General features: G+C 62.8%; 1 protein-coding gene across 12 annotated transcripts; it reads left to right on the top strand.

Moving 5' to 3' along the window:
- Positions 1-4842: 4842 nt before the first annotated feature.
- Positions 4843-27732, top strand: STX3 (syntaxin 3). 12 transcript variants are annotated; one of them, XM_077866129.1, is made up of 12 exons: positions 4843-4986; positions 15646-15729; positions 16305-16404; positions 17767-17841; positions 18236-18303; positions 18552-18660; positions 18966-19039; positions 19177-19311; positions 19866-19895; positions 20065-20175; positions 21421-21534; positions 23603-25456. In XM_077866129.1, exons 1-11 carry the CDS (start codon positions 4957-4959, stop codon positions 21502-21504), a joined length of 900 nt encoding a protein of 299 aa, XP_077722255.1. In that variant the 5' UTR covers positions 4843-4956; the 3' UTR covers positions 21505-21534; positions 23603-25456. The 12 variants fall into 12 exon arrangements, with proteins under 12 accessions (XP_077722255.1, XP_077722253.1, XP_077722254.1 ...); XM_077866127.1 differs by lacking the exon at positions 4843-4986 and adding an exon at positions 6030-6187; XM_077866128.1 differs by lacking the exon at positions 4843-4986 and adding an exon at positions 6030-6187 and having other exon boundaries at positions 23496-25456.

Raw genomic sequence — 27732 nt, 5'->3', positions numbered from 1 at the left:
CGGGCTGCGTGTCCCGTGTCCCGTGGGCCGAAGCCTGGCACCTGCAGAGCGCGGCAGCCCTGGTGGCAGACAGCTCGCGGCTTCCTGCACCCCTGGGCCAGGGCTGCGATCTCTCGCGGCGGCCTCACTCTCGGGCGTTTATCCCGGAGAAATGAAAAACTGATTCTCACACAAAACCTGTCCACGGCACCTCCACCCGCGTCAGCCCGAACCAGAAACAGGCCGCAGGCCCCTCTGCAGGCCACCGCTGCTCGGCAGGCCGGGCGGCCCCGCGGGGCTACTGCCTGGCCCCAGGAATGCACCACGGACGTTGGCAATTTGGGGGAAGCTGCAGGAAATCCGGCTCAATAAAAGAAGCCAGTCTCCAAAGGCCGCACGCTGTCTGGCTCTATTATCACCAAGGCGTCTGTGACACGGAGGCGACAGCGGTTGGCAGGGCAGGGGCCCTGCGAGGGGAGCAGGTGCAGCCGCCGGGAAGGAGCGCGGCCCCGCGCCCATGGGCACTGACTGGCCAGGACCCCCAGGCCGCGCGAGCCACGGGGAGCCCGGAGGCGGCTGGCGCAGGTGCTGCCCGGGTGTGGGTGCCCCACGGTGGCCTGCGACGGTGCGGGAGGAGCGGCCGTGAGCGCGGAGCCCCAGCAGCTCCTGCAACGCACCCCCCCTCGGGCCGGTGCACGGGCCTTGGCTCCCCGCGAGCGGGACACAGGCTCCCAGGAGCCCAGGGGCCTGCGCAGATGCCAGGCCAGGCTCACTCTTCCCGGCGACAGCTTTCCGGCTGTTCTCCCGGGGAAAGTGCCCGGGAGGGGAACTGCCGGATCATATGGTATTTCTATTTTTGATTTTTTTTTGAGGAACCTCCATGCTGTTTTCCACGGCAGCTGCATCAGTTTACATTCCCACCGAGAGCGTCCGAGAATTCCTTTTCCTCTACATCTTCATCAATACTTGTTGGTTTTTTTTTTTTTAAGATTTTATTTATTTATTCATGAAAGACACACAGAGAGAGGCAGAGACACAGGCAGAGGGAGAAGCAGGCTCCCTGCGGGGAGCCCGATGTAGGACTCGATCCCAGGACCTGGGGTCACACCCTGGGCTGAAGGTGGCGCTAAACCACTGAGCCCCCTGGGCTGCCCCTGGTCCTCCCATTTTTAATCACATTTTTATCTTTTTGTGTGTATTGAGTTGTGTAAATTTTTTTTATATATATATTTCGATACTAGCCCCTTACTGGATATCTTATTTGCAAATTTCTTCTCCGGTCCAGTCAGCTGCATTTTCACCTCGTTGAGGGTTTCCTCCGCTGTGCAAAACCCTTTCATTTAGGTGTCGTCTCAGTAGTTTATTTCTGCCTTTGTTTCCCTTGCCTTAGGAGACACATCCAGAAAAATGTTGCTATGGCCAATATCAAAGAAATTGCTGCCTATGCTTTCTTCTAGAAGTTTCATGCTTTCGGGTCTCACGTTTAGGTCTTTAATCCACTCTGAGTTTATTTCTGTACGTGGTGTAAGAACATGGTCCAGTTTCATTCTTTTACATGTAGCCGTCCAGTTTTCCCAGCGCCAGGTGTCGAAGAGACTTTTCCCACTGCATATTCTTGCCTCCTTTGTCCTAACTGACCATATAATTGCGGGTTTATTTCTGGGCTTTCTGTTCTGTTCTATTGGGCTATAGGTCTACTTCTGTGCTAGCACCACACTGTTTTGATTACTGCGGATATTTAGTATATCTTGAAATCTGGAATTGTGAAACCTCCAGCTTTGTGCTTTTTTCTCAAGTTTGCTTTGGCTACTCGGGGTCTTTTGTAGTTCTATACAAATTTTAGGATTATTTGTTCTAAGTTATGTGGAAAATGCTGTTGGTATTTTGATAGGGTATGCGCTGAATCTGCGTGATTTTTGGCATACTTGTAAATAGATTCTTTTCTCAATTTCTTATTCTGTTAGTTTGTTTTTAGTATATATAAACAGTACCAATTCTGTGTATTAATTTTGCATCCTGCAACTTTACAGAGTTCATTTATTACTTCTAATAGTATTTAGTTAGAGTCTTTAGGATTTTAAGTGTATAGTATCACATCATCTGCAAATAGGGAGTTTAATTCCTTCCTTACTCATTTGAACACCTTTTATTTCTTTCTCTTATCTGATTGCTATGGCTGGATGAAGTCAGATTCTTTTTTTTTTATTTTTTAAATATTTTATTTACTCATGAGAGAGAGAGAGAGAGAGAGAGGCAGAGAGAGAAGCAGGCTCCATGCAGGGAGCCCGATGCGGGACTCGATCCCGGGACCTCAGGGTCATGTCTTGGGCCGAAGGCAGGCTCCAAACCGCTGAGCCACCCAGGGATCCCCATGAAGTCAAATTCTTATTGCAATTCTAGTCCTCTCTTATAAATCCCTAAATTACTCAAGCCTTATTTCCTCATTTGCAAAATAGGAAATTTAGTAGAACTCTGAGTTTCCTCTTACTCTACCCTTCGCTGACTGGAGCAGTCTCCAATTCTGCTCAGTTGTGTAACCTCATGTACAAACCACTTTCCAGAGAGGACAGCTGAAGCCTCTCTTTGGATTCCAGATACAATATGTCCTTGGCATGGGAATTAGAACATTAGCAAAGCAGGAAAAGTTGGGTGCAAAAGTCAGAAGAGTCGCCACCATCTATCTCAGACTGATGCACTAGTGAGTAGTTTTCAGAAGATGAACCAAAATCTGCCCCGATCCGATGAACCCATGGGAGGCTCCTCACACAAACTCATCCAGTTGTCTCCCAGCCAATGAGTGCATCTAACAGGTTCACTTTGAAGCTACTGTGAATCTGGATTCACAGGAATTGAGGATCCTCAGGAAATCCTCCGCTGAGCGGCTCAGCCTACGGTACCAGTGTGATGATGACCCAGCTCGCCTAGAAGCAGCCTGAACTTCGGGGCTGCCCACATATCTGCTTTCAATGGCCTCTGGAGCTTCTCCTTGTCCTCTACCTCCGCAGACTCTCACTGGGGACTACGTGATATGGGGGATGTTGAGGGACGTTTATGCTTTTGAGAGTCTCTTAGCTTTGTAAAATATTTATTCAATAGTTATTTAGTCTCTGCTATAGTCCTAGTACCCAGCCTGGTACCACAAAAGGTACCACTGCCCTCAAGACGCTCACGGCCAATTCAGAGAGAAGATTCCTCTAGGAATTACAACTGGTTGGATACCGGGCTAGACACCCAAGACGCAAGGGGCTGCACGATCCTTTCAGTGCTACGCCAAACCCTTGCTTTTAAGATACTAAATGTTACCTATAGGAAGAGAATAACGTGAAAATCAAGTGAGCCCTCAGAGGTTCCCCACCGTGTGTATCTCTTGCTTCGAGAAAGCACAAAGGAAAATGCCCTGTGGAGTCCCTCTGCAGAGAGCCCACGAGACCTACTCACGGGAACTCTTCAAGTTGGGTTTGAGAACAGAGACTGGTGCTTTTTTGCAATCCCTGTTTATTGTCCTTGCAGTGTTCCAAGTAATTTAAACCATATGAGATTTCTTCAATACGTATTTTTGTGATTTATTTCTCAGGAAGCGAGGAAGTAGCGCTGTGGCTGCTCAGCAGATGCAAGGTGAAGGGGCCTGGAGAAGCGTGACACTGGGCCAAGGGGCGGAATGGTGGCCCTCCAGAATTTACACGTCGAAGCCCTAATAACCCCCAAGAATGCGGCTGCATTTGGGGACGGGATCCTTAAAAGGTGATCAGATTAGGAGATCATACAGATGGGACTTCTTCACTCTCACTGGCGTCCTTAAAAGCTAAAGTTTAGACATAAAGAGGCACCGCGGGGTCGTGAACACAAAGGACAGGCCACGCGACAACAGAGGCGGTGGCAATCTACAGCCACAGGAAAAATCCACAGAAGAAGCCAAACCTGACAATACCTTAAATTTGGACTTTCAGCCTCCAGAACTATGAGGAGATGCATTTCTACTGCTGAGTCTCTGGGTCTCTGGCTTCCGCTGTGGCGGCGCCGGCCAGCTAGCAGTGGGACAGCCAGCGGCGCTTTCATGGAACTCGGGCGGCTTGACCGGGCTTACGGCCTGGGTGCTGCCCCTCGTAAGCAGTTTGGGCCAATAAGCAGCATAAATTATTAAAGTTCCCTATTCGTTTGAGGCCATGCTTAGGGAATGTAAGCTTCAGGAGGGAAGACCCTCCTCTACTGTCCTGCCTGCCACACCCCTAGTTTAGGGTACATTTAATAGAAAGTCGTGGAAAGCCCTCACGGATGGACGCAGGTCGCTTTGTGCCAAATGTCCCTGTGTGTTTTTTTTAATTTTTTATTCATTTATGATAGTCACACAGAGAGAGAGAGAGAGGCAGAGACACAGGCAGAGGGAGAAGCAGGCTCCATGCACCGGGAGCCCGACGTGGGCCTCGATCCCGGGTCTCCAGGATCGCGCCCTGGGCCAAAGGCAGGCGCCAAACCGCTGCGCCACCCAGGGATCCCCCGCGTGCTTTTTCTTATAGTCAATCTCAATCCCCAGCCCGGGTCCTGCTTTCTGCCACTATAATTATGCGTTTTCTTAATTTCTGACAAATGAAACAATGCATAGTACAGCGCCCTGGGGCCTGGTGCCCGGGCCGTGGAGCCCTGGGTCCCGCCGAGCGGAGCGCACGGGCAGGGCCAGCAGGTGCGTGTCCCCCACACCCCCTGCCCCCAGCGGGTGCACAGTCTCGGGCTCCCTCCGCCAGGGACCAGGGACCCGAGGCCACAGAGAGCCTGGAGGCCGCAGCCCCCCCATCCCACGTATATTCCCCGGAGCGGAGGCCGAGGCGGAGGGGTGAAGTCTGCAGGCCGCAGGCACCAAGAACCAAGACGGAGGGAGGCAGAGTCCGGGTGGGACTGGGACAGACCTACGGCCTTGTCACCTGGACACACACGCACTCTGCTCCTGACTGGGGAAGGCGGTGCGGCCCCCGCGGCCCGAGCATGGGGTCCGAGGAAGAGGAGGGCGAGCAGGTGGGGAAGGCCCGGGCGGGGGCGGCACAGTGATGCCTCCGCTCCCCACCCTTGAGGCTCCCGGACCTGGGTCCCCGCGCCCTGCGGGACGCCCCGCTTCCGCGGCCCTCCCCCTCCTCCCCTCCCCTCCCCTCCCGCGGCCCTCCCCCTCCTCCCCTTCCCCCTCCCCCCTCCCCTCTCCCCTCCCCTCCCGCGGCCCTCCCCTCCTCCCCTCCCCCTTCCCCTCCTCCCCTTCCCTCCCTTGGCCCTCCCCTCCCCCCTCCCCTCTCCCCTCCCCTCCCGCGGCCCTCCCCGTCCTCCCCTCCCCCTCCCTCCTCCCCTCCCCTCCCGTGGCTCTCCCCCTCCTCCCCTTCCCCTTCCCCTCTCCCCTCCCCTCCCGCAGCCCTCCTCCTCCTCCCCTTCCCCCTCCCCCGTCCCCTCTCCCCTCCCCTCCCGCGGCCCTCCCCCTCCTCCCCTCCCCCTTCCCCTCCTCCCCTTCCCTCCTTTGGCCCTCCCCTCCCCCCTCCCCTCTCCCCTCCCCTCCCGCGGCCCTCCCCGTCCTCCCCTCCCCCCTCCCCGTCCTCCCCCTTCCCTCCCGCGGCCCTCCTCCTCCTCCCCTTCCCCCTCCCCCCTCCCCTCTCCCCTCCCCTCCCGCGGCCCTCCCCCTCCTCCCCTTCCCCCTCCCCTCCCGCGGCCCTCCCCGTCCTCCCCTCCCCCCTCCCCGTCCTCCCCTCCCCTCCCGCGGCCCTCCTCGTCCTCCCCTTCCCCCTCCCCCCTCCCCTCTCCCCTCCACTCCCGCGGCCCTCCCCCTCCTCCCCTTCCCCCTCCCCTCCCGCGGCCCTCCTCGTCCTCCCCTTCCCCCTCCCCCTCCCCTTCCCCCTCCCCTCCCGCGGCCCTCCCCCCGGGCGGGGCGGGCTCGGGCCCTTTAAGGCGGGCGGGGCGCGGCCCAGGTGCGGGGCGGGAGGGGGCGGACCCGCTGTGCCGCGTCCCGGAGCCGGATTTGCGCGCGCGGCGCCGGCGGGGCGGGAGGGGGCGGGCGGGGCGGGCGGGGCGGCGCGGCGGAGCCTCCCGGGCCTCGGACGCTCCTGCTCCTGCTCGGCCTCCGCCCGCGCCTCCCGCCGCCGCCGCTTCCGGCCGCGCACCTGGGCCGCGCACCTGGGCCGCGCACCTGCCTCCGGGCGCCCGGGGCACCATGAAGGACCGGCTGGAGCAGCTGAAGGCCGTGAGTGCCCCGCGCGGGGCCCGGAGCCCGCGCTGCCCCCCGCCCCCCGCCCCCCCTGCCCCGGGTCAGATGCCGGTGACTCAGCCCGGGCCGCGACTGCCCGGAGGCCCGCCCCGCCCCGCCCCTCCCCTCCCCCGGCCGCTGGGTCGGGCTCCCCGCGGGGCCGGGGTCGCGCCCGCCTGCCCACCTGCTCACCTGCCCGCCTGCTCACCTGCCTGCCTGCCCGCCGCGGCCCGGGAGCGCCCCCCGCCCCGGGCTACCCTCCCCCCCGCCGGCCGCTCGGGGCCGGGCTCCCCGCGGCGTCAGGGGTCACGCCCACCTGGTCACCTGCTCACCTGCCCACCTGCCCGCCTGCCCGCCGCGGCCCCGGAGCGCCTACTTCCCTCCCCCTGCCCCCGCGGGGTCGGGGTCGCGCCCACCTGCCCGCCTGCCCGCGAGCGCCTCCCCTCCCCCTCCCCCGGGCTGCCCCTCCCCCAGGAGCCGCCGAGCTCCGGTGACCTCCGAGCCCCGAGCCGGTCACGCGCCGGGATGGGCCCGGCCCCGCCGCCGGGTCTGTCCTCAGGAATGTCTCCCTGTCCCGGGAGGCGGGGGACCCGCAGGGGGGATGCGCAGGGGGGTCCGCAGGGGGACCTGCAGGGGGATGCCCAGGGGGACCCGCAGGAGGATGCGCAGGGGGATCCTGGGGGATGCGCAGGGGGATCCTGGGGGATGCGCTGGGGGATCCTGGGGGATGCGCAGGGGGATCCTGGGGGATGCGCAGGAGGACCCTCGGGGACCAGCAGGGGGACCGCCCCGTCGGAGGGCGCGGCCCTGAAGGCTCTGGCGGCTCAGCCTCTGGGGCTCCGTGTCCGTTTCCTTATCTCATGGGGACGATCGTGCCCTAGAGATCTGTTGTGAGACCGAGTGACATAATGGGACGTGGCCGGAGAATCGTTAAACCGAGGGTTCTGAGGTCTGACTCGCGCAGCCAGTAATTAGGAGAGCACCGTGGGGGCAGGCCCAGCCTGAGCCCCGGGGACCGGTGCCTTTCCCGGGTACAAAGCTGCCCTCCCCTTGGGACCTCGTGGGAGCGCAGGCCCAGCCCGGCCCGACCTCCCCAGGGCTGCACCCAGGAGCCACCCCTGCACCCCTGAGCCCAAGTCCCGGCCCCTGTGAGGTGTGTGGCTCTGAGCCCTGGAAGCCACGGCGCCTCCGGGTCTCTGTGGGGCACAGGGCACGGGCGGGATTGAGGGCAGCACATTCAGGGCTGTGCAGCTCCGGAAAAACGCAGGCCTCGCATGTGTGAGGGACAAGGGTCAACTGGGAGGGTGTGGGGTGAGGCCGTCGGGCCCCTCCCACACTGTGGGCCCGGGCCTGGGTCCTCAGAGGAGGGGGGTAGAGGCAGAGGCAAGGCAGAGGCCGCGGCCCAGCTGCAGGGAGTGGGGGGCCTCCCTGCGCCCGCTTGCTCTTCCCTGCCAGAGCCTCTCACGTCCTGGTCACCGGCAGGCGGGTGTCACTGCCCCCACCCAGTGCAAGGGGCAGCAGGAGCCCAGAGGGAGCCCAGCGGGCAGGAGGGCTGCAGCAGCTCGCAGGGCGGGCTCCACGCGGCCCACCCCGACCATGACCATGCTCCCAGGGGCCCAGGCAGGCAGAGGGCGAAGCTCTTCCTCCCTCCCCCTCTCCCTCCCTCCGTGGAGCAGCTGCACCGGGTGGAGGCTCGGGGACACGCTCCCTGGTCTGTATCCAGAGCATCAGCCCACAGCCCTTCTCAGGCCCACTGGCGACAAGCGGCCAAGAGGGTTGAGTCCGGAGGTCCTGGCCCAGGCCACACAAGTTCCTGTGCGTCCCCGCACCTTGTTGTTACTTTCCAGGTAATGGAGCGGCACCTCCGGGGAGGCGCACACCTGACAGTGCCCCGGTGTGTGTGTGGGGGAGGAGGGAGTGCCGGGCAGCGGGGGTCCTGGCTGTCCCCGGCCGTGGGAGAGCTGAGTTCCCTGGCGTCCTCGGCCTCTCCGCCTCTCTGTTCCTCTTTTGTAAGACAAGAAGGCTCCGTCACCCCAGCAGCCCCTCTGGCCCCTGCCCACGAAGCCCGCGGCTCAGCTTGGCGTGGGCCTGGGTCTGTGGCCCACCCCGTGGCCCAGCCTGCGCCCCAGGGAGGCCTTCACGCAGGCCCGTCTCATCCCTTCCAGCAGCGGAGGCCGCTGGTTCACGCGACACCCGGCTCCCTGCACACGGTGGTGACCGCCTCCGGGTGACCCGAGGGCTGTGTGTGCTGAGAGATGAGCTTTGCCCCGAACGTGCGAGGACCCCAGGTCCACGGGCAGACACGGGGACTCTGCAGAGGCGTCCTCGGTTGTCAGAGCTGCCCGGGCCGCGCGGCCGCGGGGGCTGTGGGCCCTCCAGCCTGGGGGGGCGCTGGGCGCCGTTTGAGGGCGGGGGGCACGTGGCAGGACTTGAGGCCCTGCTCACCCCAGGACCTGTGAGCCCGTGCCGGGCGCCGCGAGGCTCTGGGGCCGGGACCCACGTCTCACGGTTGCACCCGTAAAGTGGGTCACGTCCGTCCCCGTGGGCCACGGTGCGAGCTCAGTGAGGTGACCCGAGATAATCACTCGGCCTGGACACGTGAGTCCCCCGCGTGAGCCGCCGGGCACCAGCCCTGCCTCCTCTCTTGCCCTGTGATCCTGGGGCTCAGCCGCAGCCGGAGCCCAGGGACGGGGACACGGCCCACGCCAGCCCAGGCCGCGGGGGCTCGTGCGGATGGCTCCCCAGTTCATGCCAGTTCATGCGCTTCCTGTCGGGGGCCACTTGCCCTTCCTGAGCCCTGTGGGGGGCACCGGCCGGGCGGGGGGCGTCCAGGGTTCTTGGGTTACAGTCGGACTGGGAGACGCGCAGGACGCAGAGCGGGAGCCTAGCATCTTGCGGTGGAGGCTGCGCCGGGACCCCCGTGGGAGACCCGCATGACCTAGCCCCCTGCCGGGTGCCGCGCTCCCCTGCCCGTGGGGGCCGCCAGGAGCCGGGAGGGCTCCTCCTCAGCCTCGCTGGCCTCCGCCCGCTGGACGTGCATGGGCCGCAGTTAGGGCACAGGGTCCCCGCGTGGAGCAAGGGGTCGCGGCTGCAGAAGGCCCCGGCCGGAGGCGGGCGGCGGCAGCAGAGAGGCTGGCAGCGGAGGGAGTCGGGGCGAGGACTCGGGGCCTGCAGCTGGCGTGGGGGGGACCGCAGGCCCCTCGGGGACACCCGCCTCCCGGCCCGGCCGTAGCGACAGGTGGTGCAGACCCCGGGGTCTCCGAGGCAGACCGGCTCGTTGTCGTCTCCCATCTCGCGTGTGCATCCCGGAGGGCTCCTCGGTGTCCTGCTGTGTGTCTGTGGGAGCAGGGCCCGCTGATGAGGGCTGCAGGGTACCCCTGAAAACACGGCGCTGTACTTCCCCGTGTTCTTAGTAATTGCTTATTTTTTTTAAAGATTTTATTTATTCCTGAGAGACCCAGAGAGAGAGACAGAGACCCGGGCCGAGGGAGGAGCAGGCTCCCCGCGGGGACCCCGACGTGGGACTGGATCCAGGACCCCGGGCCACCCCCTGGGCCGCTCCACCCCGGGCCCCAGCGCCCCTGTGCTTCCCCTTTGAAGCTTGGCTCGCTGGTCGCCGCCACGGGGCCGCACGGCGTGGCAGGTGCTTGGGTCACGACCGCACGTCCACATCCTGGTTTGAGAAGCTCTTGGCCGAGATGCAGCCTGAGAACTTCTCCTTTGAGATTGTGCAGGGGGGGGGGCGGGGGCGGCCCCTGCAGAGGCCACAGGGAGGCCACGGGGAGCAGCGAGCAGGGATTACGGGCTCATCGGCAGACGCCAGGAGGGAGAGCGCTGCCACCAGAGAGGGGATTAGGGTTATTTTTGTTCCTGTATGTGGGGGGGACGCCTGCTGGGGTCACGCTGCCGTCTGTCCTCCCGCCTGTCCTCCACGCCCGGTGCCCGCCGCCTCCGGAGCTGCTGTCCACGTGCGCCCCTCCCCGTGGGGCCGCTGGGGTTTCCGTCACCCCGTGACTGGGACCCTGTCCCCCGATCCTGTGGTCTTTGGGTGATGCTCGGGGCGCCGGCCGGCTGGCCGCTGTCTGGAGCCCACGACTCTCGATCTCAGGGCTGTGAGTTCGAGCCTCACGCTGGGTGTGGAGATGACTTAAAAGTAGAATCTTAAAAAAAAAAAAAAAAAAAAAACCGCCACCACCACCCAGCTAGACCGTCTTCCTGGTCGTGGCCGTCGCGTCGGCTGCGTGAGGAGGCCCACGGGCTGGGCATCAGCTTCGCAGCCGCCTTAGGTGCCCCAGGCCCGCGGGGCCCACGAGCTGTGGGTGCGGCCACCGCCCCTTGGCGCGGGGCAGAGGACACCCTCCCCGTGGCCACCCCGTGGGCATCCCGTGGGCATCCCATGCACGGTCCCGGCCAGGCCCTCGCACGCCCCCGGCCTCGTCCTGCAGCCCCGGGGGTGAGGCGCGGCGTGTGCCGGAGCGCGAGCCCCTGGGCTCCCTTTAGGCCGACGCGTCCCTTCTCCCTGAGCCTTCCTGCAGCCCCGGCTGGTCCCGAGGAGCAGGCCCGGGACCAAACTGCGGTTCTTGCGGCCAAACGGGATGCGGGATCTTTTCAGACACGGCAGAAGGTCAGGAGACACTGGCCGGGGCCGAAGACGTGAGGACAACGTCGGACTGTGCAGAAGGCGAAGTCCCGTGGTCATGGGCCCTGCTGATGACATCATAAAACTACCAAGACCAGAAAAAAAACAAAGCAAAACAAAACAAAAAACCTACCAAGACCAGAATTGGGTGATTTCCACCCTGGGCTCACCCACTTCGGGAATTTTTTCTTTCTTTCTTTCTTTCTTGGGCTTGCCTGCTTTGGAAATTTATTTTATTTTATTTTATTTTATTTTATTTTATTTTATTTTATTTTATTTTATTATTTTATTTATTTTATTTTATTTATTTTATTTTTTTTATTTTATTTTATTTTATTTATTTTATTATTTTATTTTTTCTTCTTTTCTTTCCTTTTATTTCTTTTCTTTTCTTTCTTTTTTTTCTTCTTTTTTTTTCTCATTCATTCATTCATTCATTCATTGATGTTATTTATACATGAGAGACCCAGAGAGAGGCAGAGATCCAGGCAGAGGGAGCAGCAGGCTCCATGCAGGGAGCCCAATGCAGGACTCGATCTCAGGACCCCGGGGTCACGCTCTGGACTGAAGGCAGCGCTAAATCTCTGGGCCCCCCCGTGCCCTCCCTCCGACTTTGGAAATTTGAAACCTCTTTCTAAATAATTGTCAGGTTAAGAGGAAACCCGAAAAAGGGATGGCAGAATATTTAGAAGGATAATCATAGTAAACATCCGAATTTGCCGACGGCCGCGGAAGCCACCTGCAGAGGCAGCCTTACTCAAGTACACGTTCCGGAGAAATGACTTCATTCACATTAATGCGCTCCGTTGGGGTGTACTGTGGGGCACCTGCCGCCCCCACGAGGACCGCCCCGTGGCCCCGTCCCAGCCCTACAGAGGGGCGGCCTGTGTATCGGGGAAACCGCTGCCCCCGGGTTGTCGTGAGGAGGGAGTCGTCCGTCTCCCAGCAGGCTGGCTTGGCCTCGCGGGTGCGCGTGTGGGCCCGGGTGTGCGTGTCGGCGTGCGCGGCCCTCGAGAGCAGCGGCGGTGCTTGTGCCGGGGACACGGGAGCGCCCCGTGCTGTCCCGAGTGAGTTCCCCGGAGCCACCCCGGTGCGAGGAGGCCTGTGCACTCACTCCCACGGGCAGCGCCGCCGGAGAGGATGCAGCGCACCAGCCGTGGGCCCTGCCTGTGCCCCGAGCGCGGGTGTTAAGGGGTCGCGGCCAGTCAAGGAGCCGCCCGCCCGCCCGCTGAGTGTGTCCCTCGCCCCGACGCGTCCCCAGCGCCCGCGGCCCGCGCCCCTGCCCTCCGAGGCCTGGCACGCGTGGCCGGGACGGAACTGGTGACTCCACGTGCCTCGGCTCCCGAGTGTCGCTGCTGCGACGTGGGCGGCCCTCGCGGCAGCCCCATCCTGGCGCTGACCCGCCGCCGCCTTTTGTTTCCTCTGCAGTTTGTCAGCGAAGCACAGCGAGGGTGCAGCGTCGTGTAGGGATCCTGTGCGGCCCATGTTCCCCGGGCACACCTGCCTTCCCTGTGCAGCCCATGTCCCCGATGCACACCTGCGTCCCCGGGCACACCTGCCTCCCTGGGCACAATCTAGGTGCGGGCGGGTGCGGCCGCAGGGAGCCACAGCCTCAAGGGGAACGAGCGGAGCCGGCGGTTCCCCGGCGCCGCTGGCCGGCTGCTCACTTCCTCCTTCCTTCGCTGCTCTTTTGACAAGGGGACCTTCCCTCAGAGGAACCGTCACATCCAGCGCCGGGCGTCCAGCGGAGAACAGGGAAGCCGTGGGACTGAAGGGGCCCCTTGCACCCACCTTGGTCCCAGGGCTTGGGGGCTCCCGAGGCACAGCCCAGGGTCCTGGGGAAGGCCTCGCCCCACTTCGGGGACCCCCCCATCCCCTAGGCTCAGGAAGGCGCCCCTGTCCTGCCGCCCAGGCAGGCCGCTGGGGGGTGGTGCCCGGGGACACAGCCTCGGCTGGCCCGGCCCCAGGAGACACCCGGCCAAGCAGCGGCGTGTGGGGCCACTTCCCTGGGGGGCGGTTTCATCGAGGAAGCCAGCGGAGGGGACCCGACGTTGGCGGCGCAGGCGGTGCAGACACAGCTCGGGCCTGCGCGTCCCCACCATACGGGACGTCACCCCGCTGCCCCCACGGGCCTGCGGGGCAGCTTCAGCAGGAGAGTGGGCGACGCCGGGGCTCTGGCTCCCTCGGGGGCCCCGAGGCTGGGGAGGCAGCAGGAGCCTGGGAGGGGGAAGGAAGTGGTGCGGCTCGTGGTTCCCGCCGGCCCTGCCACGGCCTGCGTCGCAGCTCGGCCACCGTCTGATGGCCACACGCCTTGATGCGCCGATAACGGTGCTGAAGGCCTTGTCTGGGCTCCCGCCGGGTCGTCCCCACGGCCCGGCCAGGACAGTCTGGCTGTGTCGGGAGGGACCGGGGTCTCCCTGGGACCAGTTAGTCCCCCCACAGGAGAAGCCGGTGGGAGTCCCGCCGCCCGGCCGTGACCCGTGATGACGGCCTCCCTCGGGTCCCGCCCTGGGACTGACGGGACCGGAGCGCGCGCTGCCCGTCGTTGATGTTACTTTACTTTTTCGGAAGCGCCGCAGCTGTGGGATCGACGCCGCGGGGGAGGCGGGATGGGGCCCCGGAGTCACAATCCACGCCGCGTCCGTCTGTCGCTTGGCTCCAGGCCTTGGCCGTGCGCCTCTCCAGGTGGGAGACCCTGGGCACACCCAACCCTCATAGAGAAGTGGCCGCGCCTCCTGGGTAGTGCTCGGGGCCTTAGAGATCCGACTGGTGCGCCCCAAGCCCGGGGGCACCCTTGTTCCCACTGGGCAGGCAGGGAAGTCGGGGCTCAGAGACGCGGCCCGGTGGCCCGGCAGGTGGGCCTGCTGATGGAGCCTCACGGTCCTGGCTCCGCGTGAGGCCTTCCTCGGGCGAGGGGAGCTCACCCCCAGGGACCCCTCGCCTTTGCCGCGAGGTGACGGGGGCCTGGCGTGCGATCGGCCGGCGCGTAGGTCGCCACCACTTACACGTTAGAGCCTCAGAGCGGAGACCCCTGTTGAGGTGTCCCAGCCCGTGGCGACGACCGGCTGCAGGCCTAGGTGGGGAGATTCCAGAGACTTCTCTCCTGTGGTTCCCATGATCTCTCCCTGGACGTGGGGCGGGGCTGCCCCACTGGATACTGCCCCACGCGGGGGCGACCTCGCGGGCGTGCACGATCCTTACGCAGAGTCCACGGGCCTCCGATATTTATGTCGTGACGGAGACCTAGTGCCTGGCCTCCTGCCCCAGGGCACAAGTGTGCCCAGCTTCCAGAAACTTCCTCAGCCCATCCAGGAGGGCAGCCCCATCCCACTAACAGCTCGCTTGACCACGGGCCGTCTCGTAGGGGCGCGTCTCTAGGAGGCCTCTGCCCAGGACAGTCCACAAGTACTCGCTGAGCCGCCTCCCCCGGGGAGGCTGGGCCTCGTTTTCCAGCGAGGCGGGAGAGGTAGGTCCTTCCTGGAAGGTGGGGCCCCGGAGGCTGCCACTGGGCCAGGTGTGGACGACGGTTATGGAGGGAGCACCTCGCCGGAGCTTCGGGGGCTGCTGGGGAATCGGGGTATCCGTCCTGCTGGCTCTCGCCTTCCTCCTACCTGTGCAGCAGGTGGTCAGTGCTCCGCAGCCGCGGGCCCGGGCGACAAGTGATCTTAGTTGGACCCCCGTGGCCTCCGAGCGCCCTCAGGCTTTGGGACGTTGAACCCGAGGAGGTGAACAGAGGCAGGTGGTTTCGGGGGCTGCAGCCTTGGCCTCACTGAGGGTCGCTGGAGGGCGGCGGGTGGGACGGGGCGATGGGGGCGGCACTGGGGGGCACGTGATGGGATGAGCTCTGGGTGTTACGCTCTATGTTGGCAAATTGAATTTAAATTTAAAAACAGCTAAAATGACCAAAAAAAAAAAAATCTATTCTGAATGCAGCTGTTAGCCTGGGCTGCGGAAGGTTCCAGACAGGCCAGGGAACCAGATCCTGGGGGGGGCAATCGGAGCGGACTCCCCAGGAGCCCGCAGAGCGTCAGCTTTCCGAGGGAATTCCCAGGAAGGGCGTCATCTGGGAAGGTGGGGGGGGCACAGGCCCTGCTGGCATCCGAGCCTGAGGTGCCAGCCCCGGCCCAGAGGCCCCCGAAGGCGCGGGAGGCAGGGTGGGCACTGGCCGCCGGGCCTGCACCCCGAGACCCAGCCGTGACCCAGCCCCGGGCGAGGGGGCCGGGCGCGGGCGGGGCAGGACACGCCTCCCCCAGAGCCCTCCTGTGGCTTGGCGGGGCGGGCGGTGCCATAGGAGCCCGGGTGGGCAGGGCGGGCCGCGCCTCCCTCCTCGTCCAGGAGCAGCAGCCTCAGGCCCTTTGTCTGGGCGCAGGTGGTGCTCGGCCCGGAGGCTGCTGCGGGCGGGCAGGGCTGCTGGGGGCTCGTGGAGGTCCCCGCGCCCTTGGTGGGGCCTGGGCCCTAACCCCGCGCTAGGGACCCCGGGCTCTCACCGCGTGCAGCCTGCGGGCTCCCTGGGGCGCTCAGGTACGGGCCAGGCCCCGGGGGTCGGCGCCCCCGTCAGGAGGCCGTGCAGGGGTGGGGTGCATAGTGTGGGGGGGCCCAGCATGGGGAGATGGTGCCCAGCATGGGGGGGACCACGCACCACGGAGCTGCACTGGGGGTGACGACGTGCAGGTGCCCGTGGTGATGCCCCCCACTCCCCGTGAGCGCCCGCCCCCAGCAGATGCATGGGCCCCCTTCCCCCTCCCTCCCCTCCCCCTCCCTCCTCCCCCCTCCCCGTGAGTGTCCCGGCTGAGCCTCACCTCTCTGTGTCTCACAGGAGCAGCTGACGCAGGATGACGATGCGGAGGAGGTGGAGATCGCTGTGGACAACACGGCCTTCATGGATGAGTTCTTCGCCGAGGTGGGTGACCTGCCCGGGGCCTGCGGGGCCTTCTCCCTGGGGGTGACAGCGGTTGTGACCCTGAGCTCCTCCAAGGGCAGCACGGGGCCTTGGGCGGCGCGGCCACACCAACGAGCCCCCGGCGTCCTCTCGGGGAGCTGCTGGGGGTCGGGATTGCCACCTGAGTGTCCCGGGGGCACGTGACGGCACTTTAAGGGTTTGAGACAGAGCGAGAGGGAGCAGCAGGGGCCTGGGAGCGGGCGGGGAGGGGGCGCTGACCCCAGGACCCAGACCATGACCTGAGCCGCAGGCACACACACGCTCTCCTCCCTCTCTCCTCTGCCTCGTCCTCTCCTCCTGATCTCCCTCTTCCCTGGGATCTCCCTCTTCCCTGGCCCCGTCTGCTGTCCCAGGGGCAGGTGTTGGCTCCTGGCTGGGCCGGGCTGGGGTGTGTGTGGGCCGGGGCTGGGGTGTGTGTGCCCGCGGAGGCCCCCCTGCACCCAGGACTCCTAGGAGCACCCACTCTCCAGGACGGGGGCGGCCCGTGGGCTGGGCCGTGTCTCCCGTGACCCCGGGCCCCATCCCTGTGCCTGCAGATCGAGGACACGCGGCTGAACATCGACAAGATCTCGGAGCACGTGGACGAGGCCAAGAAGCTGTACAGCGTCATCCTGTCCGCCCCCATCCCCGAGCCCAGTGAGTGTCAGGGCGCACCTCGCCCGCGGCCCTGCGCCCTCACGCGCCCCCTAACGCCGCTCCCCCGGCCCCCGCCCCCACCTCCTCCCCTGCAGGCCCCTCCGCTCGTGTCCCGTGATTCAGTCTCTCCCGGCCCAGCGCCTGCTCTGCTTTATCTCCTTGTGTGTTCCCATCCTCCCTCCGAGCCTCAGTTTCCTGGAGTCCACGCAGGGGTGAGGTCAGAGGCTCTGGGCTTTCTCTGACGGACTTGGCTCCCCCTGCACTGCGTCCTGCGGGTCCACCCCTTGTTGCAAGTGACAGGATCCCGTCCTGCTGATGGCAGGGCCAGTCCCACGGTGTAGACATGCTGATGGTGGGGCCCGTCCTGCGGCGTAGAGGTGCTGATGGTGGGGCCTATCCTGCGGTGTAGACCCTGATGATGGCAGTCTCCATCCCATGGTATAGACATGCTGATGGTGGGGCCTGTCCCATGGTGTAGACCCTACTGATGGCAGGGCCCATCCTGCAGTGTATAGATGTACTGATGGTGGGGCGCTGTCCCATGGTGTAGACCCTACTGATGGTGGGGCCCATCCCGTGGTGTAGACCTGCTGATGGTGGGGCTCTTCCTGTGGTGTAGATGTGCTGATGGTGGGGCCTGTCCTGTGGTGTAGACATGCTGATGGGGGGCCCCATCCCATGGTGTAGATGTGCTGATGGTGGGGCCCCATCCCATGGTGTGGACGTGCTGATGGTGGGCCCCATTCCATGGTGTAGACCCTGCTGATGGTGGGTCCTGTCCTGCAGTGTAGATGTGCTGATGGTGGGGCCCCATCCCATGGTGTGGACGTGCTGATGGTAGGCCCCATTCCATGGTGTAGACCCTGCTGATGGTGGGTCCTGTCCCGCAGTGTAGATGTGCTGATGGTGGGCCCTGTCCCACGGTGTAGATGTGCTGATGGTGGGGCCCTATCCCACGGTGTAGACGTGCTGATGGTGGGCCCCATCCCGTGGTGTAGACCCTGCTGATGGTGGGTCCTGTCCTGTAGTGTAGATGTGCTGATGGTGGGGCCTGTCCCGCGGAGTAGCCCCCTTACCCCCTCCTCTGCTGAGAGACGTCCAGGCTGCGCCCACAGGGTGGCCCCGGGGACCTTGCTGCCTCCCAGGCGAGCCTGATGGAGACGGATGTGCGGGGCCCGCAGGTCCTGTAGGCCGAGGCCTGGGCCCTGGAGCCTGGTCAGTGCCGCCGACGCCTGTGACTCCCAGGCTGTGTGGGGCGCCAGGGGGTGGACCCGGCTGTGGGCGGGCGGCCTGCGGGCCCTGTGGCCTCCGTGGACTGGGGACCCGGAGCCTCCCGCTGACCCGCTGCCTCCGTCGCGGCAGAAACCAAGGACGACCTGGAGCAGCTCACGGCCGAGATCAAGAAGAGAGCCAACAACGTCCGGAACAAGCTGAAGAGTAAGGGGGCAGAGGCCCGGTGGCCCCCAGACCCCGTGATCCGCACCCGGGGTCCGTGGGGAGAGGCTGGGATCCGGGCCTGCCCTGCCCTGCCCTGCCCCTGCCCTGCCCTGCCCCTGCCCCTGCGGGGACGACTCGGCTGGAGCCTGGCCCTGGGCTTCCCTCTGAGCCGCCCTGGAGCAGCCCTCCCGGGTCCTGGGCACAGGGACGCGGGGCCAGTGCGCCCCTCCCGGGCCGGGTGTGCGCCGCGGGTCGCTCCTGCCGCCCTGGGGAGGTGGGGGGCGGGGGTGGGGGGCACCCGGCGGGGTCACGGGGGGGGCGGGGGTGGGGAGGTCGCCCCCGCAGGCGCCGTGTGCCGCGCCGGGGCCACGCAGGTGAGCCGCTGTGCCCGCAGGTATGGAGAGGCACATCGAGGAGGACGAGGTGCGGTCGTCCGCGGACCTCCGCATCCGGAAGTCGCAGGTGAGGGGTCCCCGGCCGCCCGCCCCCGAGGTCCCGGCTGTGCGGGGGGGACGGGGCGGGGGACGGGGCGGGGCGAGCCGGCCCTGGGCGCGGTGGTCCCGGCGGAGCGCGCTGCGGCCGAGCGGCCCTGGGGACGCGGGGTTGCTCGGGGCCCGCGGGGGGTCCGGGGGGGCCCGGGGGGGTCCGGGGGGGCCCGGGTCCCGGTGCAGCGCGCCCAGCGCCCCCGCACACCCCGCTCGTCCCCGCAGCACTCGGTCCTGTCCCGGAAGTTCGTGGAGGTGATGACCCGGTACAACGAGGCCCAGGTGGACTTCCGCGAGCGCAGCAAGGGGAGGATCCAGCGGCAGCTCGAGATCAGTACGTGCCGCGCCCCGCCTCCCCCCCCCCCCCCCCCCCGCCCCGGGCCGTGCGCCCCCCTCGGACCCCGCAGGGCAGCGGCGCGTGACGGGACAGGCCCGGGGCTCCAGGACGCGCCGCCTCCCCGCGGTTGCTGCCCGGGGCGGGGCCTCGCGACCTCCGGGTCCTGGGCGGCCGAGGCCCCCGTGACCTGCCTGCGGGGGGGGCGCAGCCAAGCGTTCGGCCCTCGACCTTCGGGGCGCGCAGGGAGCCCCTGGTCGCTGCGCCTCGGCCGCGTGTCCGAAGCGCTACCTCTTTCCGCAAAGCCGGCAAGAAGACCACGGACGAGGAGCTGGAGGAGATGCTGGAGAGCGGGAACCCCGCCATCTTCACCTCCGGGGTGAGCGTGCGGGGCGGGGGCCGCGGGGGGCGGGGGGAGGGGCGGGGAGGCCGCGGGGGGAGGGGGGAGGGTCGGGGCCGCGGGGACTCCGCGGGCCGCGCTGACGGCGCCCGCCCCGCGCCCCGCGCCCGGCCTAGATCATCGACTCCCAGATCTCCAAGCAAGCGCTGAGCGAGATCGAGGGGCGGCACAAGGACATCGTGCGGCTGGAGAGCAGCATCAAGGAGCTGCACGACATGTTCGTGGACATCGCCATGCTGGTGGAAAACCAGGTAGGCGGGGGGGCCGGGCGGGGGCCGGGCGGGGCCTCGAGGGGCGCCCTGGGCCCGGACCCGCTGCCCCCATCCCCGCCACCCCCCCCCCCCCCCCGACGCGGGGCTCTTGACCCGGCGGGCGAGGGCTGCCGGGGCGCCCCACGCTGACCCTGCACGCCGAGCTCGGGCCGCGCGGCCGACAGCTCCCTCCCGGAGGTTGGGGTCCCCCGTGCTCCCTGCGGCCGCAGCCTGCCCGTTCTGGGCCTCGGCCGGCCCTGGAGGAACGGCCCAGCGCCCGTAGGAGGCCCCGGCCCCGCCGAGCTTGTCCCCGGGCTGCGGGGTGGCGGCTGCACACGGCCGGGTGCCCTGGCCCGCCCCCGCCCCCGCCCCCGCCCCCGCCCAGCGGAACCGCTTCCCTGCGGAAGGGCTGCGCCCGCGTGGGTCCCTGCCCTGCCCCCGAGCGGCCCCCGCCCCGGGCTCCCCCCCGCCCCAGGCTCCCCCTGCCCGCCCCGGGCCCCTTAAGCGGCCGCCCCTCCCCCTCTTCTCTCTCCTGCCCTCGCGGCCGCGCCGAGGAATGGGCTTGCGGGTCGGGTCGAGAGGCGGTAAGTGCCGGTGCGGAGGCCGCCGGGAGGGGAGGGCCGGGGCGCCGCGGGGTCCGCCAGGCCAAGGGCCCGGGGTGGGGGGCGGGGGCGGGGGCGCGGGGGGGGCTCCGCCGGGCACAGTGCCCCGGCCCGGCCCCGGCCCACGCCGCCGCCCGCCCGCCCGCCGCAGGGGGAGATGCTGGACAACATAGAGCTGAACGTGCTGCACACGGCGGAGCACGTGGAGAAGGCGCGCGAGGAGACCAAGCGGGCGGTCAAGTACCGCGGCCAGGCCCGCAAGGTGAGCCCGCCCCGCCCCGCCCCGCCGCGCTCACCGCCTCTGCTCTCTCCGCCTGTCGCCGGCGCGGGGGGAAGGGGGCCATGATCGACCGCATCGAGAGCAACATGGACCAGTCGGTGGGCTTCGTGGAGCGCGCCGTGGCGGACACCAAGAAGGCCGTCAAGTACCAGAGCGAAGCCCGGAGGGTGAGGCCTCCGCGCCCTGGAGCCGGGGCTGCGCTCCCGCCTGGTCCCTCCCGCCCGCGCCCGCGCCCGAGCCCGCGCCCGAGCCCGCCTCCCCGGCTCCCCCCAGCCCGCATGGATCTGGCTCAACCCACCTCGCAGCCCCCTGTGCAGCGGGCCGTGCCGGGCAGAGCTCAGGCCCCGTCCCGGTGGCCCCTCCCGGTCCCCACTGCCGTTCTTCAGAGGCCCATTCCTCCTCTTCCCCTGCGGACCCCGCCCCTCTGCCCCACACCTGTCCTTCCCACCTGCGGCAGGCCGTGGGGCGCGGAGGCTAGTGGGCTCCGGGCCCCCCAGTAAGCGAGGCGGTGGGATTCGCATCGGGCTCCTTCCCCCACTCCGGACACCCCCCTGCAGCGACCCTGTTGCTTGAGCACCTCTGCGTTTCTCTGCCCGCATGGAAGCTGGCTCTGGTGGCTTGTGCTTTGTTCTTCTCTGACCACTTCTCCTGGGTTCCGATACTTTGGTTCTTCAGTTCCTTTCTTCCCACTTTACCTATTGCTTGTGCAGGGAGCCGGGGAGCCAGGGAGCCGGGGAGTTGTTACCTGGCGAACCTAGGCTGGCTCACGACTCACAACAGGACCACAGTCATGCTTTCTGATCCCCAGTCAGCGGACTGGGTCTGACGGGCGGGCATGTGCTTCACGGGAGAGACGACAGAAGTCTGAAATTAGGACTATTCGAAAACATAGACCACTTCCTGAAAAAGGAAAAATCGGGCACTTGACACCTTGGCCTGTTGCTACTTGGGAGACCCCGAGACCGTTGCTTTCTTATCTGTCCACGTGTGCAACACTTAACGTGACGCAAGAGCCAGCAGAAGCTCCTTATTTCCGTCTGCTGCCCTTGCTAGCCAGGAAGTCCTTAAGAAATATAAAACATCATTAATAGAACGTCTTTATATAGAGCTATAGTCCTATTTGGGTCGCTAAGAGGCTTTCGGCATAGAGGTGAGAGCGGTCGGGTCTTGGACGAACTGCTTTTTGGTTGTTTGTAACAATGGTTTGTTTTCTCTTATCCTCCCCAGAAATTGATAATTATCATTGTGGTAGTAGTGGTGTTGCTGGGCATTTTAGCGTTGATTATTGGACTTTCCGTTGGGCTGAAGTAATGGTGGCCCGAGCGGCTGCTGCACTGAAATGTAAGTAAATGGGAGGTTCGTGGGGACTCTGGATTGGCAACTCCTTGAGAACTTGGCCTGAGATCCCCCCGGCCCTTCTGTCCCCGCTCGGGGTCATCCTTGGACGCGCTGAGCGCTCTCACTTTCCGTTGCTCGGACTCGGTCTCTGGTCCTTCAAACCCTCTTCTGGCTCGGCTCCCGTTGGCTCCTCTCCTGGGGACTCGGCCCCGGCTCTTTGTCTTACGCCACGCTGCTGCCCGGCCGGGCACATCCGAGCGCCGCGTCTTCACTCCCTCTGCTGGGCACTCAGGTTCCTCGTGGGTACAGTCTAGACCTGGACTGGGGTCTGTCTTCTGGATTCTTGCTGACTCTCGCAGATTTCGGGCCTCGCTTTCCATATCCTTTCCAGTATAGACAAAGCTTTGGAGTGGGGCTTGGGGGGGGCAGTAGGGTCTTGCTTGTGGCTGACGGGTTGGGGCCTGAATGCTAGAGCAGCCAACACTGGAGTGTGCGTCGTGCCACGGCCTGCCCTGAACGCTCATACACACGTCCTTGAGTCGCAGGACAGTGCCCTGAAGGAGGACGTACTGCTGTGACCCATATCTTATGGACAAGTCACAGGGCCAGGTGTGAACACACAGCAATGGTAGGCCTAGGAGAGTTCTCCGCATCGTAGCCTCTCTCTGTAAAACCACGTAGCCGTTTATCATCTGCGCAGTCCCGAGGACCTTGAAGGAGAGGGAGTCTAAAATTTAGGCTATTAATTTCTTTAAAATCTGGTGAAAAGAATAGAGCTGAGCTCTGAGTCGGGGCTTCATGTGCAGAGGAGCAGCAGGACAGGATGATCTAACTACTGGCACGGTCCGCACCTCCGTGACGTCTCAGGTATTGCTTTCCTAAGATGTAGGATGTATAATTAACAAAAACCTATCAAACACAGAAAAGGTGAACAGAATTTTTGATGTTACTGCTGATAACGTCGTGGCATGTTCACACACTCAGACCTGTTTCAGAGTTCAGATAGATCCTCGGTGGTTTGAGGCTCCGTTCAGAAATCCTATGCACCGCAGCCTCCTTGTGAATCTGATTTTCAGCACAAGATTGTGAATATACTCTCGATTATTTAATACTTCCCCACGGTTGGAGTTTGGGGATTACTGTGTTCCTATACTTAACGGGATGACTAATCTGTATTTTTCTCATTTCAGTGTTGTCTTTATATTAGGAATTCAGAGAGGGTAGGTGGCTGAGGGAATAGGTGCTGGACACATTCCTCCCGCCACGGCGGTGCCCAGACCCGAGCCTTCTCTAGTTTTGCTCCTGCGTGTCTCTTCCTCCCACCTCCTCCCATGTGACCAGAGTCTCCAAGTCAGACAGTTATAGCGCTAAACATCACCTTCTTCTGGAGAATGTAGATGAATCCCTTCTTTAAATAAGGAGACTAATTAATGTCTTTGCGGACTTATGTGCTCCTCAGGAGGCTGCGTCGCTGAGCAGCGTTGGGCTCTGTAGGGGACGTTGGGCTCCGTAGGGGACGGTCTGGACCCTCCCTCCACATGGCCTGAGGGCGAGAGGGAGGAGACAGCCCACCCTGGACTCCCCAGTGGTGTGCCAGGTGCTGTTCTAGGGCGGTAATGCTGTCCCCATTTTCGGATGGGAAACTCTGGAGCTCAGTGAGGCTAAGAAACCTGCCCAAGCTGGCCCAGCTCCTAAGACGAGCAGCCGTGGTGACCCCTGAACTTTTCCTTATTCTTTTCGCTGTGTTAGAGAAGCGGGGAGGAGGGGAGGGATGGAGAAGACCCGAGCTCTGGAGCTCGATGTGCAAGGTGCTGCCGAGGGCCCCGTAGAGAGAACAGGCGTTCTCATGCGGTGACTGTGCCTCCCCGGCGTGTCCTCCCAGGAAATGTCACCGCGCCCGCGAAGGGCCAGCAGAGGCCCCGGGATTTACCCCCTCGTAACGTGGCTTTTTGTTTCTTTCGCAGTAGGATGTGTAGCTCCGGTCGCGTCTGCGGGCTGTCAGGTGTAGGGTGGACCTCTCCGTTGCCCTCCTTTCCCTGCAGTGACGTGACGTTCCCTGTCCACCTCCTAGGCCTGCTAACGTTGCCCTCCGCCGCCATCCTGCGCACTGATGAGCTCCTCCCTCCCCCGCCTCCCTTAGAGCCTGATGCACTCCAGCCTGCTGTGGCCACCCTCGTCTTCAGATGGGAACGGAGTCCGAGGGGCCTTCCTGAGTGGGACCTGTTCCTTTGCTTCCTTGTAACCGTCCTTGGACCTGACCCAGCAAACACTCTGGCCCCGGAGGAAGCTAACCTCCCTGATGCAACCCCGAGTTCTCCTCACACCTCCTCCTGCCCCGCCAGCTCTCGAGCACCTTCTCTCCCGGACAGTGCGAACCGCCCGGCTCCCCGTCTTCCCTCTGAACGTGTCACGTTACCCCTTGCACCGGGAGAGCTCGCTCACAACCTTCCCGAGGGGGCTGTTTTCTACCTCACGGACTGTTCTCTCAGACACTGCAATGAATCTCTTCAGGGGTGTGCGAAACAACACAAAGGGGTTCTCCCGAGCGGGGCAACAGTAAGGCTGGACGCGAGCCTTCTACTTGGCAGGTCTCGGCCCCCAGCTTGTTGTCCCTGGGTCTTGCAAATACGAGGGACTGCAGATGTCACGTTGGTCTTAGAAGCTGACTTTTGGGAAATTCGGTCTTAAATTACCCTTTGAAGATGTTCGGCTTGGCGGCCAACTTCAGCCTTTACGCTGTGGTCGCTCATGTCTACTCAGGGAGGCTCCAGGGGACGTGGCGGCCTGGGGTTTCCATCTGTAAAAGCTGAGGGTAGAGGCCTTGTTTCCCTCGGACTCTTGGAAACTGGCTCTTCTCATCAGAGTGATGCTTTGTGAAGCCACTGCCTTGAGGCCGGAAGAACCCAGGCGCTTAAAATTGGGCCAGGGACGAGGTGCTGGAGCCTCAGGCTCTGGAAACGCTCAGATTGGTGCGAGTGTTCAGTCACTCATTTCGTATATTCCAGATGTAGTATTGTTATAATCATGTGTGTCAGATGTATGTTCATGTTTGCCCGTGTCTCTCAGGAAGTAGGAACTAGAAATGAAGACTGTTAGAACCTCAAAAAAAAAAAAAAAAAAAAACAAACCTTGAGCAGGGCTAAAAACTAGTTAGGAGACATTTGCTTACCTGCAAATGGATCCTAGTAGAAATGGATCTTCCCGTGTCATCGAGAAGCCTCGTTTTCTAGATGGGGACTGGAACAGTCCTAGATCTTTGGGGGGAGGACTACGTTGATCCCGTTAAGTTTTTCTGCGTAGCAGACAGGTGCGATAGGCTTGGCACCTCTCCCCGCTGCTGCGTAGGTGAGGCTTGTCCTGAGAACATCCACAGCGACTTGAGGTTGATCCTGTGCCTTCAGGATGGTCCTGTCTCCCAGGCGGAGTCAGTTGGGGAGACAGGCGACTACCGAGTAGCTCATCCTGTTACCCGGTTAATGAGCCTCACAGGTTTGGTCTCCCCCGTTCTTGTCACGGAGGAAGCAACAGCCAGGAAACGAGTTCAGGTGAGTGGCTCTGCTGACCCAGGGCGAGCCCCTCAGACTCCCTGCCCGTCTCCCTGACTTAGGGCAGCTTTGACTCCCTGGGATGGGGTGAGCACCTAATCCTACCGCTTGGCTTCCTTTGCAAAGGCCACACACTCCACCGTTGCTCAGCACTCAGACAGAGCCAAGGGGATGTCCTCTTGCCCATGGCTATGAAGTCAGACAGTGGACTGGCTCCAGCAACAAGGGCAGCCAAGCTCTAGTCACAGGCCTTTGTGGAGGCCTGGGGCTTAGTCTGGAATACAAGTGAAGGCTTTTTGGTCATTTGTATTTTTTTAAATGTAAACTTGATTATTTTATTGATAATTTAAAAAATAAATGACTTTATATTGATCGCAAAACAGTTCTGGCTCCGTTTCTCTGCAAAACAGTGGTTGGGTGCCACCATGTGGTGGTTTTTGTTTAGGTTTTGGAAAAGGGTTAAAATCCTTTTTAACCATGTGCCAGACCCGATGGACCAAAGTTCTAATTTTTGAAAACGGTTCAATTCTCAAAGAATAGCGTGTATTTGAGTTTCAGACTTACGGTGTTCCTCCCAAGAATTTGGTTCACTTGTTGGGAGCATTGATTCCAGGAGAGGGGAAAGCCCATGTGATGGGATCTAGAAGGCGGAGCAGACTACACATCCTCCGAGATTGCTGTTGATCGAATTTTGAACCTCTCGCCTGAACATCCTGGGTTCTAGAAGCCAGATCCATGTCCCGTTCCCTTCACATCCTCCTCCGTGTCTAGATCCCCCTTTTGTCTTCCTTCCCTTGCAACTCTGCACAGTGATGCTGCTTCTCACGTGCTTTTTCTTTCCTTGTCTGGACGAGCAGAAGAAGATCATGATCATGATCTGCTGCATTATCCTTGCGATCATCTTAGCTTCTACCATTGGGGGCATATTTGCCTAAAAAAGGTGAGCCGGCTGTGGGGAGGCTCAGATCCCCTTTCACCTACTTGAAACTCTGATGTCCGTAGGGCACTCGCTGTTTGTCGCTGGGTGCCCCGGATTTGGGTGGTATTAGGTGCAAGAATAAAGGCTGGAGAAAACTACAGGGTTTCATGGAAATGGGCGAATAATGAGTTGGCAGTGGACGGGAGGCAGGAGGTGGCAGTGCTGGGAGCACAAGGCTATTTAGAATGCTTCGTAGAAGGACGTCGATTTGTCGCTGATTTCCTGCAGCAAAATTTGGGCTGTGGCGTCTGGGAAAGGCCAAGAGAGAATTAGTTCTGGCATTAGAAGCACGATGAACCCGTAGGAGAGCGCCAGCCAGTAAACCCGGAGTGAATGAGCTTCCCCCTGGGAGGGCTAGGAGCTAGGACAAGGAGTGCAGGCTCACCGCGGTCCCCTCGCCCCTGCAGAGGAAGGACGCGATCCTGGCTTCCAACATCCGGTTATGTAATCTGTGGTTTTCTCCTTCTCCGCTGTCTCCTGTAGTCCTCAGCGATGGAGCCTCGGCCGGCATCTTTAATCCTCCTTGCACTTCCGTGGTGCCGTCACTTCTCCACTGCAGATTCCTCAACAGCTACTCCTCTTCCCATTAAGAAATCCACGACACAGGGCGTCCATCAACCACCTAGGAAAAGTCATGCAAAGGCAGACAGGACAGGACAGGGTGGGGGTGGGCACAGGGAGCCACTGTGGCTGCTTCGGAAGGCGGGGTCAGGGAGGGGCTGCGGGTAGAGGATAGGCGCCTGTTGGGCAAACAGCAGCCAGGCCGGTCCTGGAGCACAGCCAGCTCCTCAGCAGCAGCTCGTTTCCTCCTTGGTCAACACCAGGCACTTGTTACATCTGCTCTTCAGGTTCCTTAGGACTCACTCACCTCCCGCCAGCCTTCCATCCACTTCCTTGTTCAGGGCCTAATAGTCCAAAGTGAAGCTGCTCTAACCATAGGCACCATGCAGGTCTTGCTCACGGCAGCGTCCCCAGTGCTTAGCACAGCGCCTGCCACTTACAGGTGTTCATGTTATGTTGACTTAATTACCTGTAATTCAGCTCTTATTTCTGCTCATGGAAGAGTCCATAGGTTTAAACCCCATAAGGCATCAGTGGTAAATGGGTTGCTGGTCTCAGAGGCTGTGTGCAAATACCTGGGAGAGGGCTCACTGACCGGCAAAGACACCACAGGCCTCCCGTTACCGTGACACACGAGGTCCTTTTTTATGGGTAGTGGAGCTGATAGGGTCTCACTCTGCAGACTGGCTGGCTCGGGACTGTGGCTCAGTAACAACGTGGACTCCAAACGGCTTGAACCAGGTTGACCCCACGGCTGAACCCCCAGAGATCATCAGCACCACGCTCCGTGAACCGTAACAGCAAGGTCAGGTCACAAAGATGGCAGGAGGCTGCCGCTCGCATGGTCTCTTCTGAGTCACGCGGTCAGCGGGAACGGATGTTGCTGGCCGGCGACGTGTGTGTAAAACTGTCCCCGACACTGGCCCCAGGTGAAGGTTCAGATGTCTTCTAATGCAATCTAGTAATTATGTTACTAGGGGTTCACTAAAAATATATTAAAAACCACCATGTACAACTTTTGAGGACCGCGTAACTGTTATACGTGTACTTTGGAAAGTGAATTCTTTGCTAGTCATCTTTTTAAGAAAATGGGATTAAAAAAAGCTGACCTTTCCA

This window comes from Canis aureus, chromosome 23 (genome assembly GCF_053574225.1).
Source record: "Canis aureus isolate CA01 chromosome 23, VMU_Caureus_v.1.0, whole genome shotgun sequence".
Classification (NCBI taxonomy): domain Eukaryota; kingdom Metazoa; phylum Chordata; class Mammalia; order Carnivora; family Canidae; genus Canis; species Canis aureus.
Note: the sequence above shows the minus strand (reverse complement) of the source record. Positions and strands in the feature narration are given on the sequence as shown.

Excerpts from the sequence above, each read along its gene's own strand:
- STX3 (XM_077866129.1), top strand. The coding sequence starts at position 4,957 with ATGGGGTCCGAGGAAGAGGAGGGCGAGCAG. Across the intron at positions 18,304-18,551 it reads TCCGCATCCGGAAGTCGCAG|CACTCGGTCCTGTCCCGGAA; the intron begins GTGAGGGGTCCC and ends TCGTCCCCGCAG. Across the intron at positions 19,896-20,064 it reads GCGGGTCGGGTCGAGAGGCG|GGGGAGATGCTGGACAACAT; the intron begins GTAAGTGCCGGT and ends CGCCCGCCGCAG.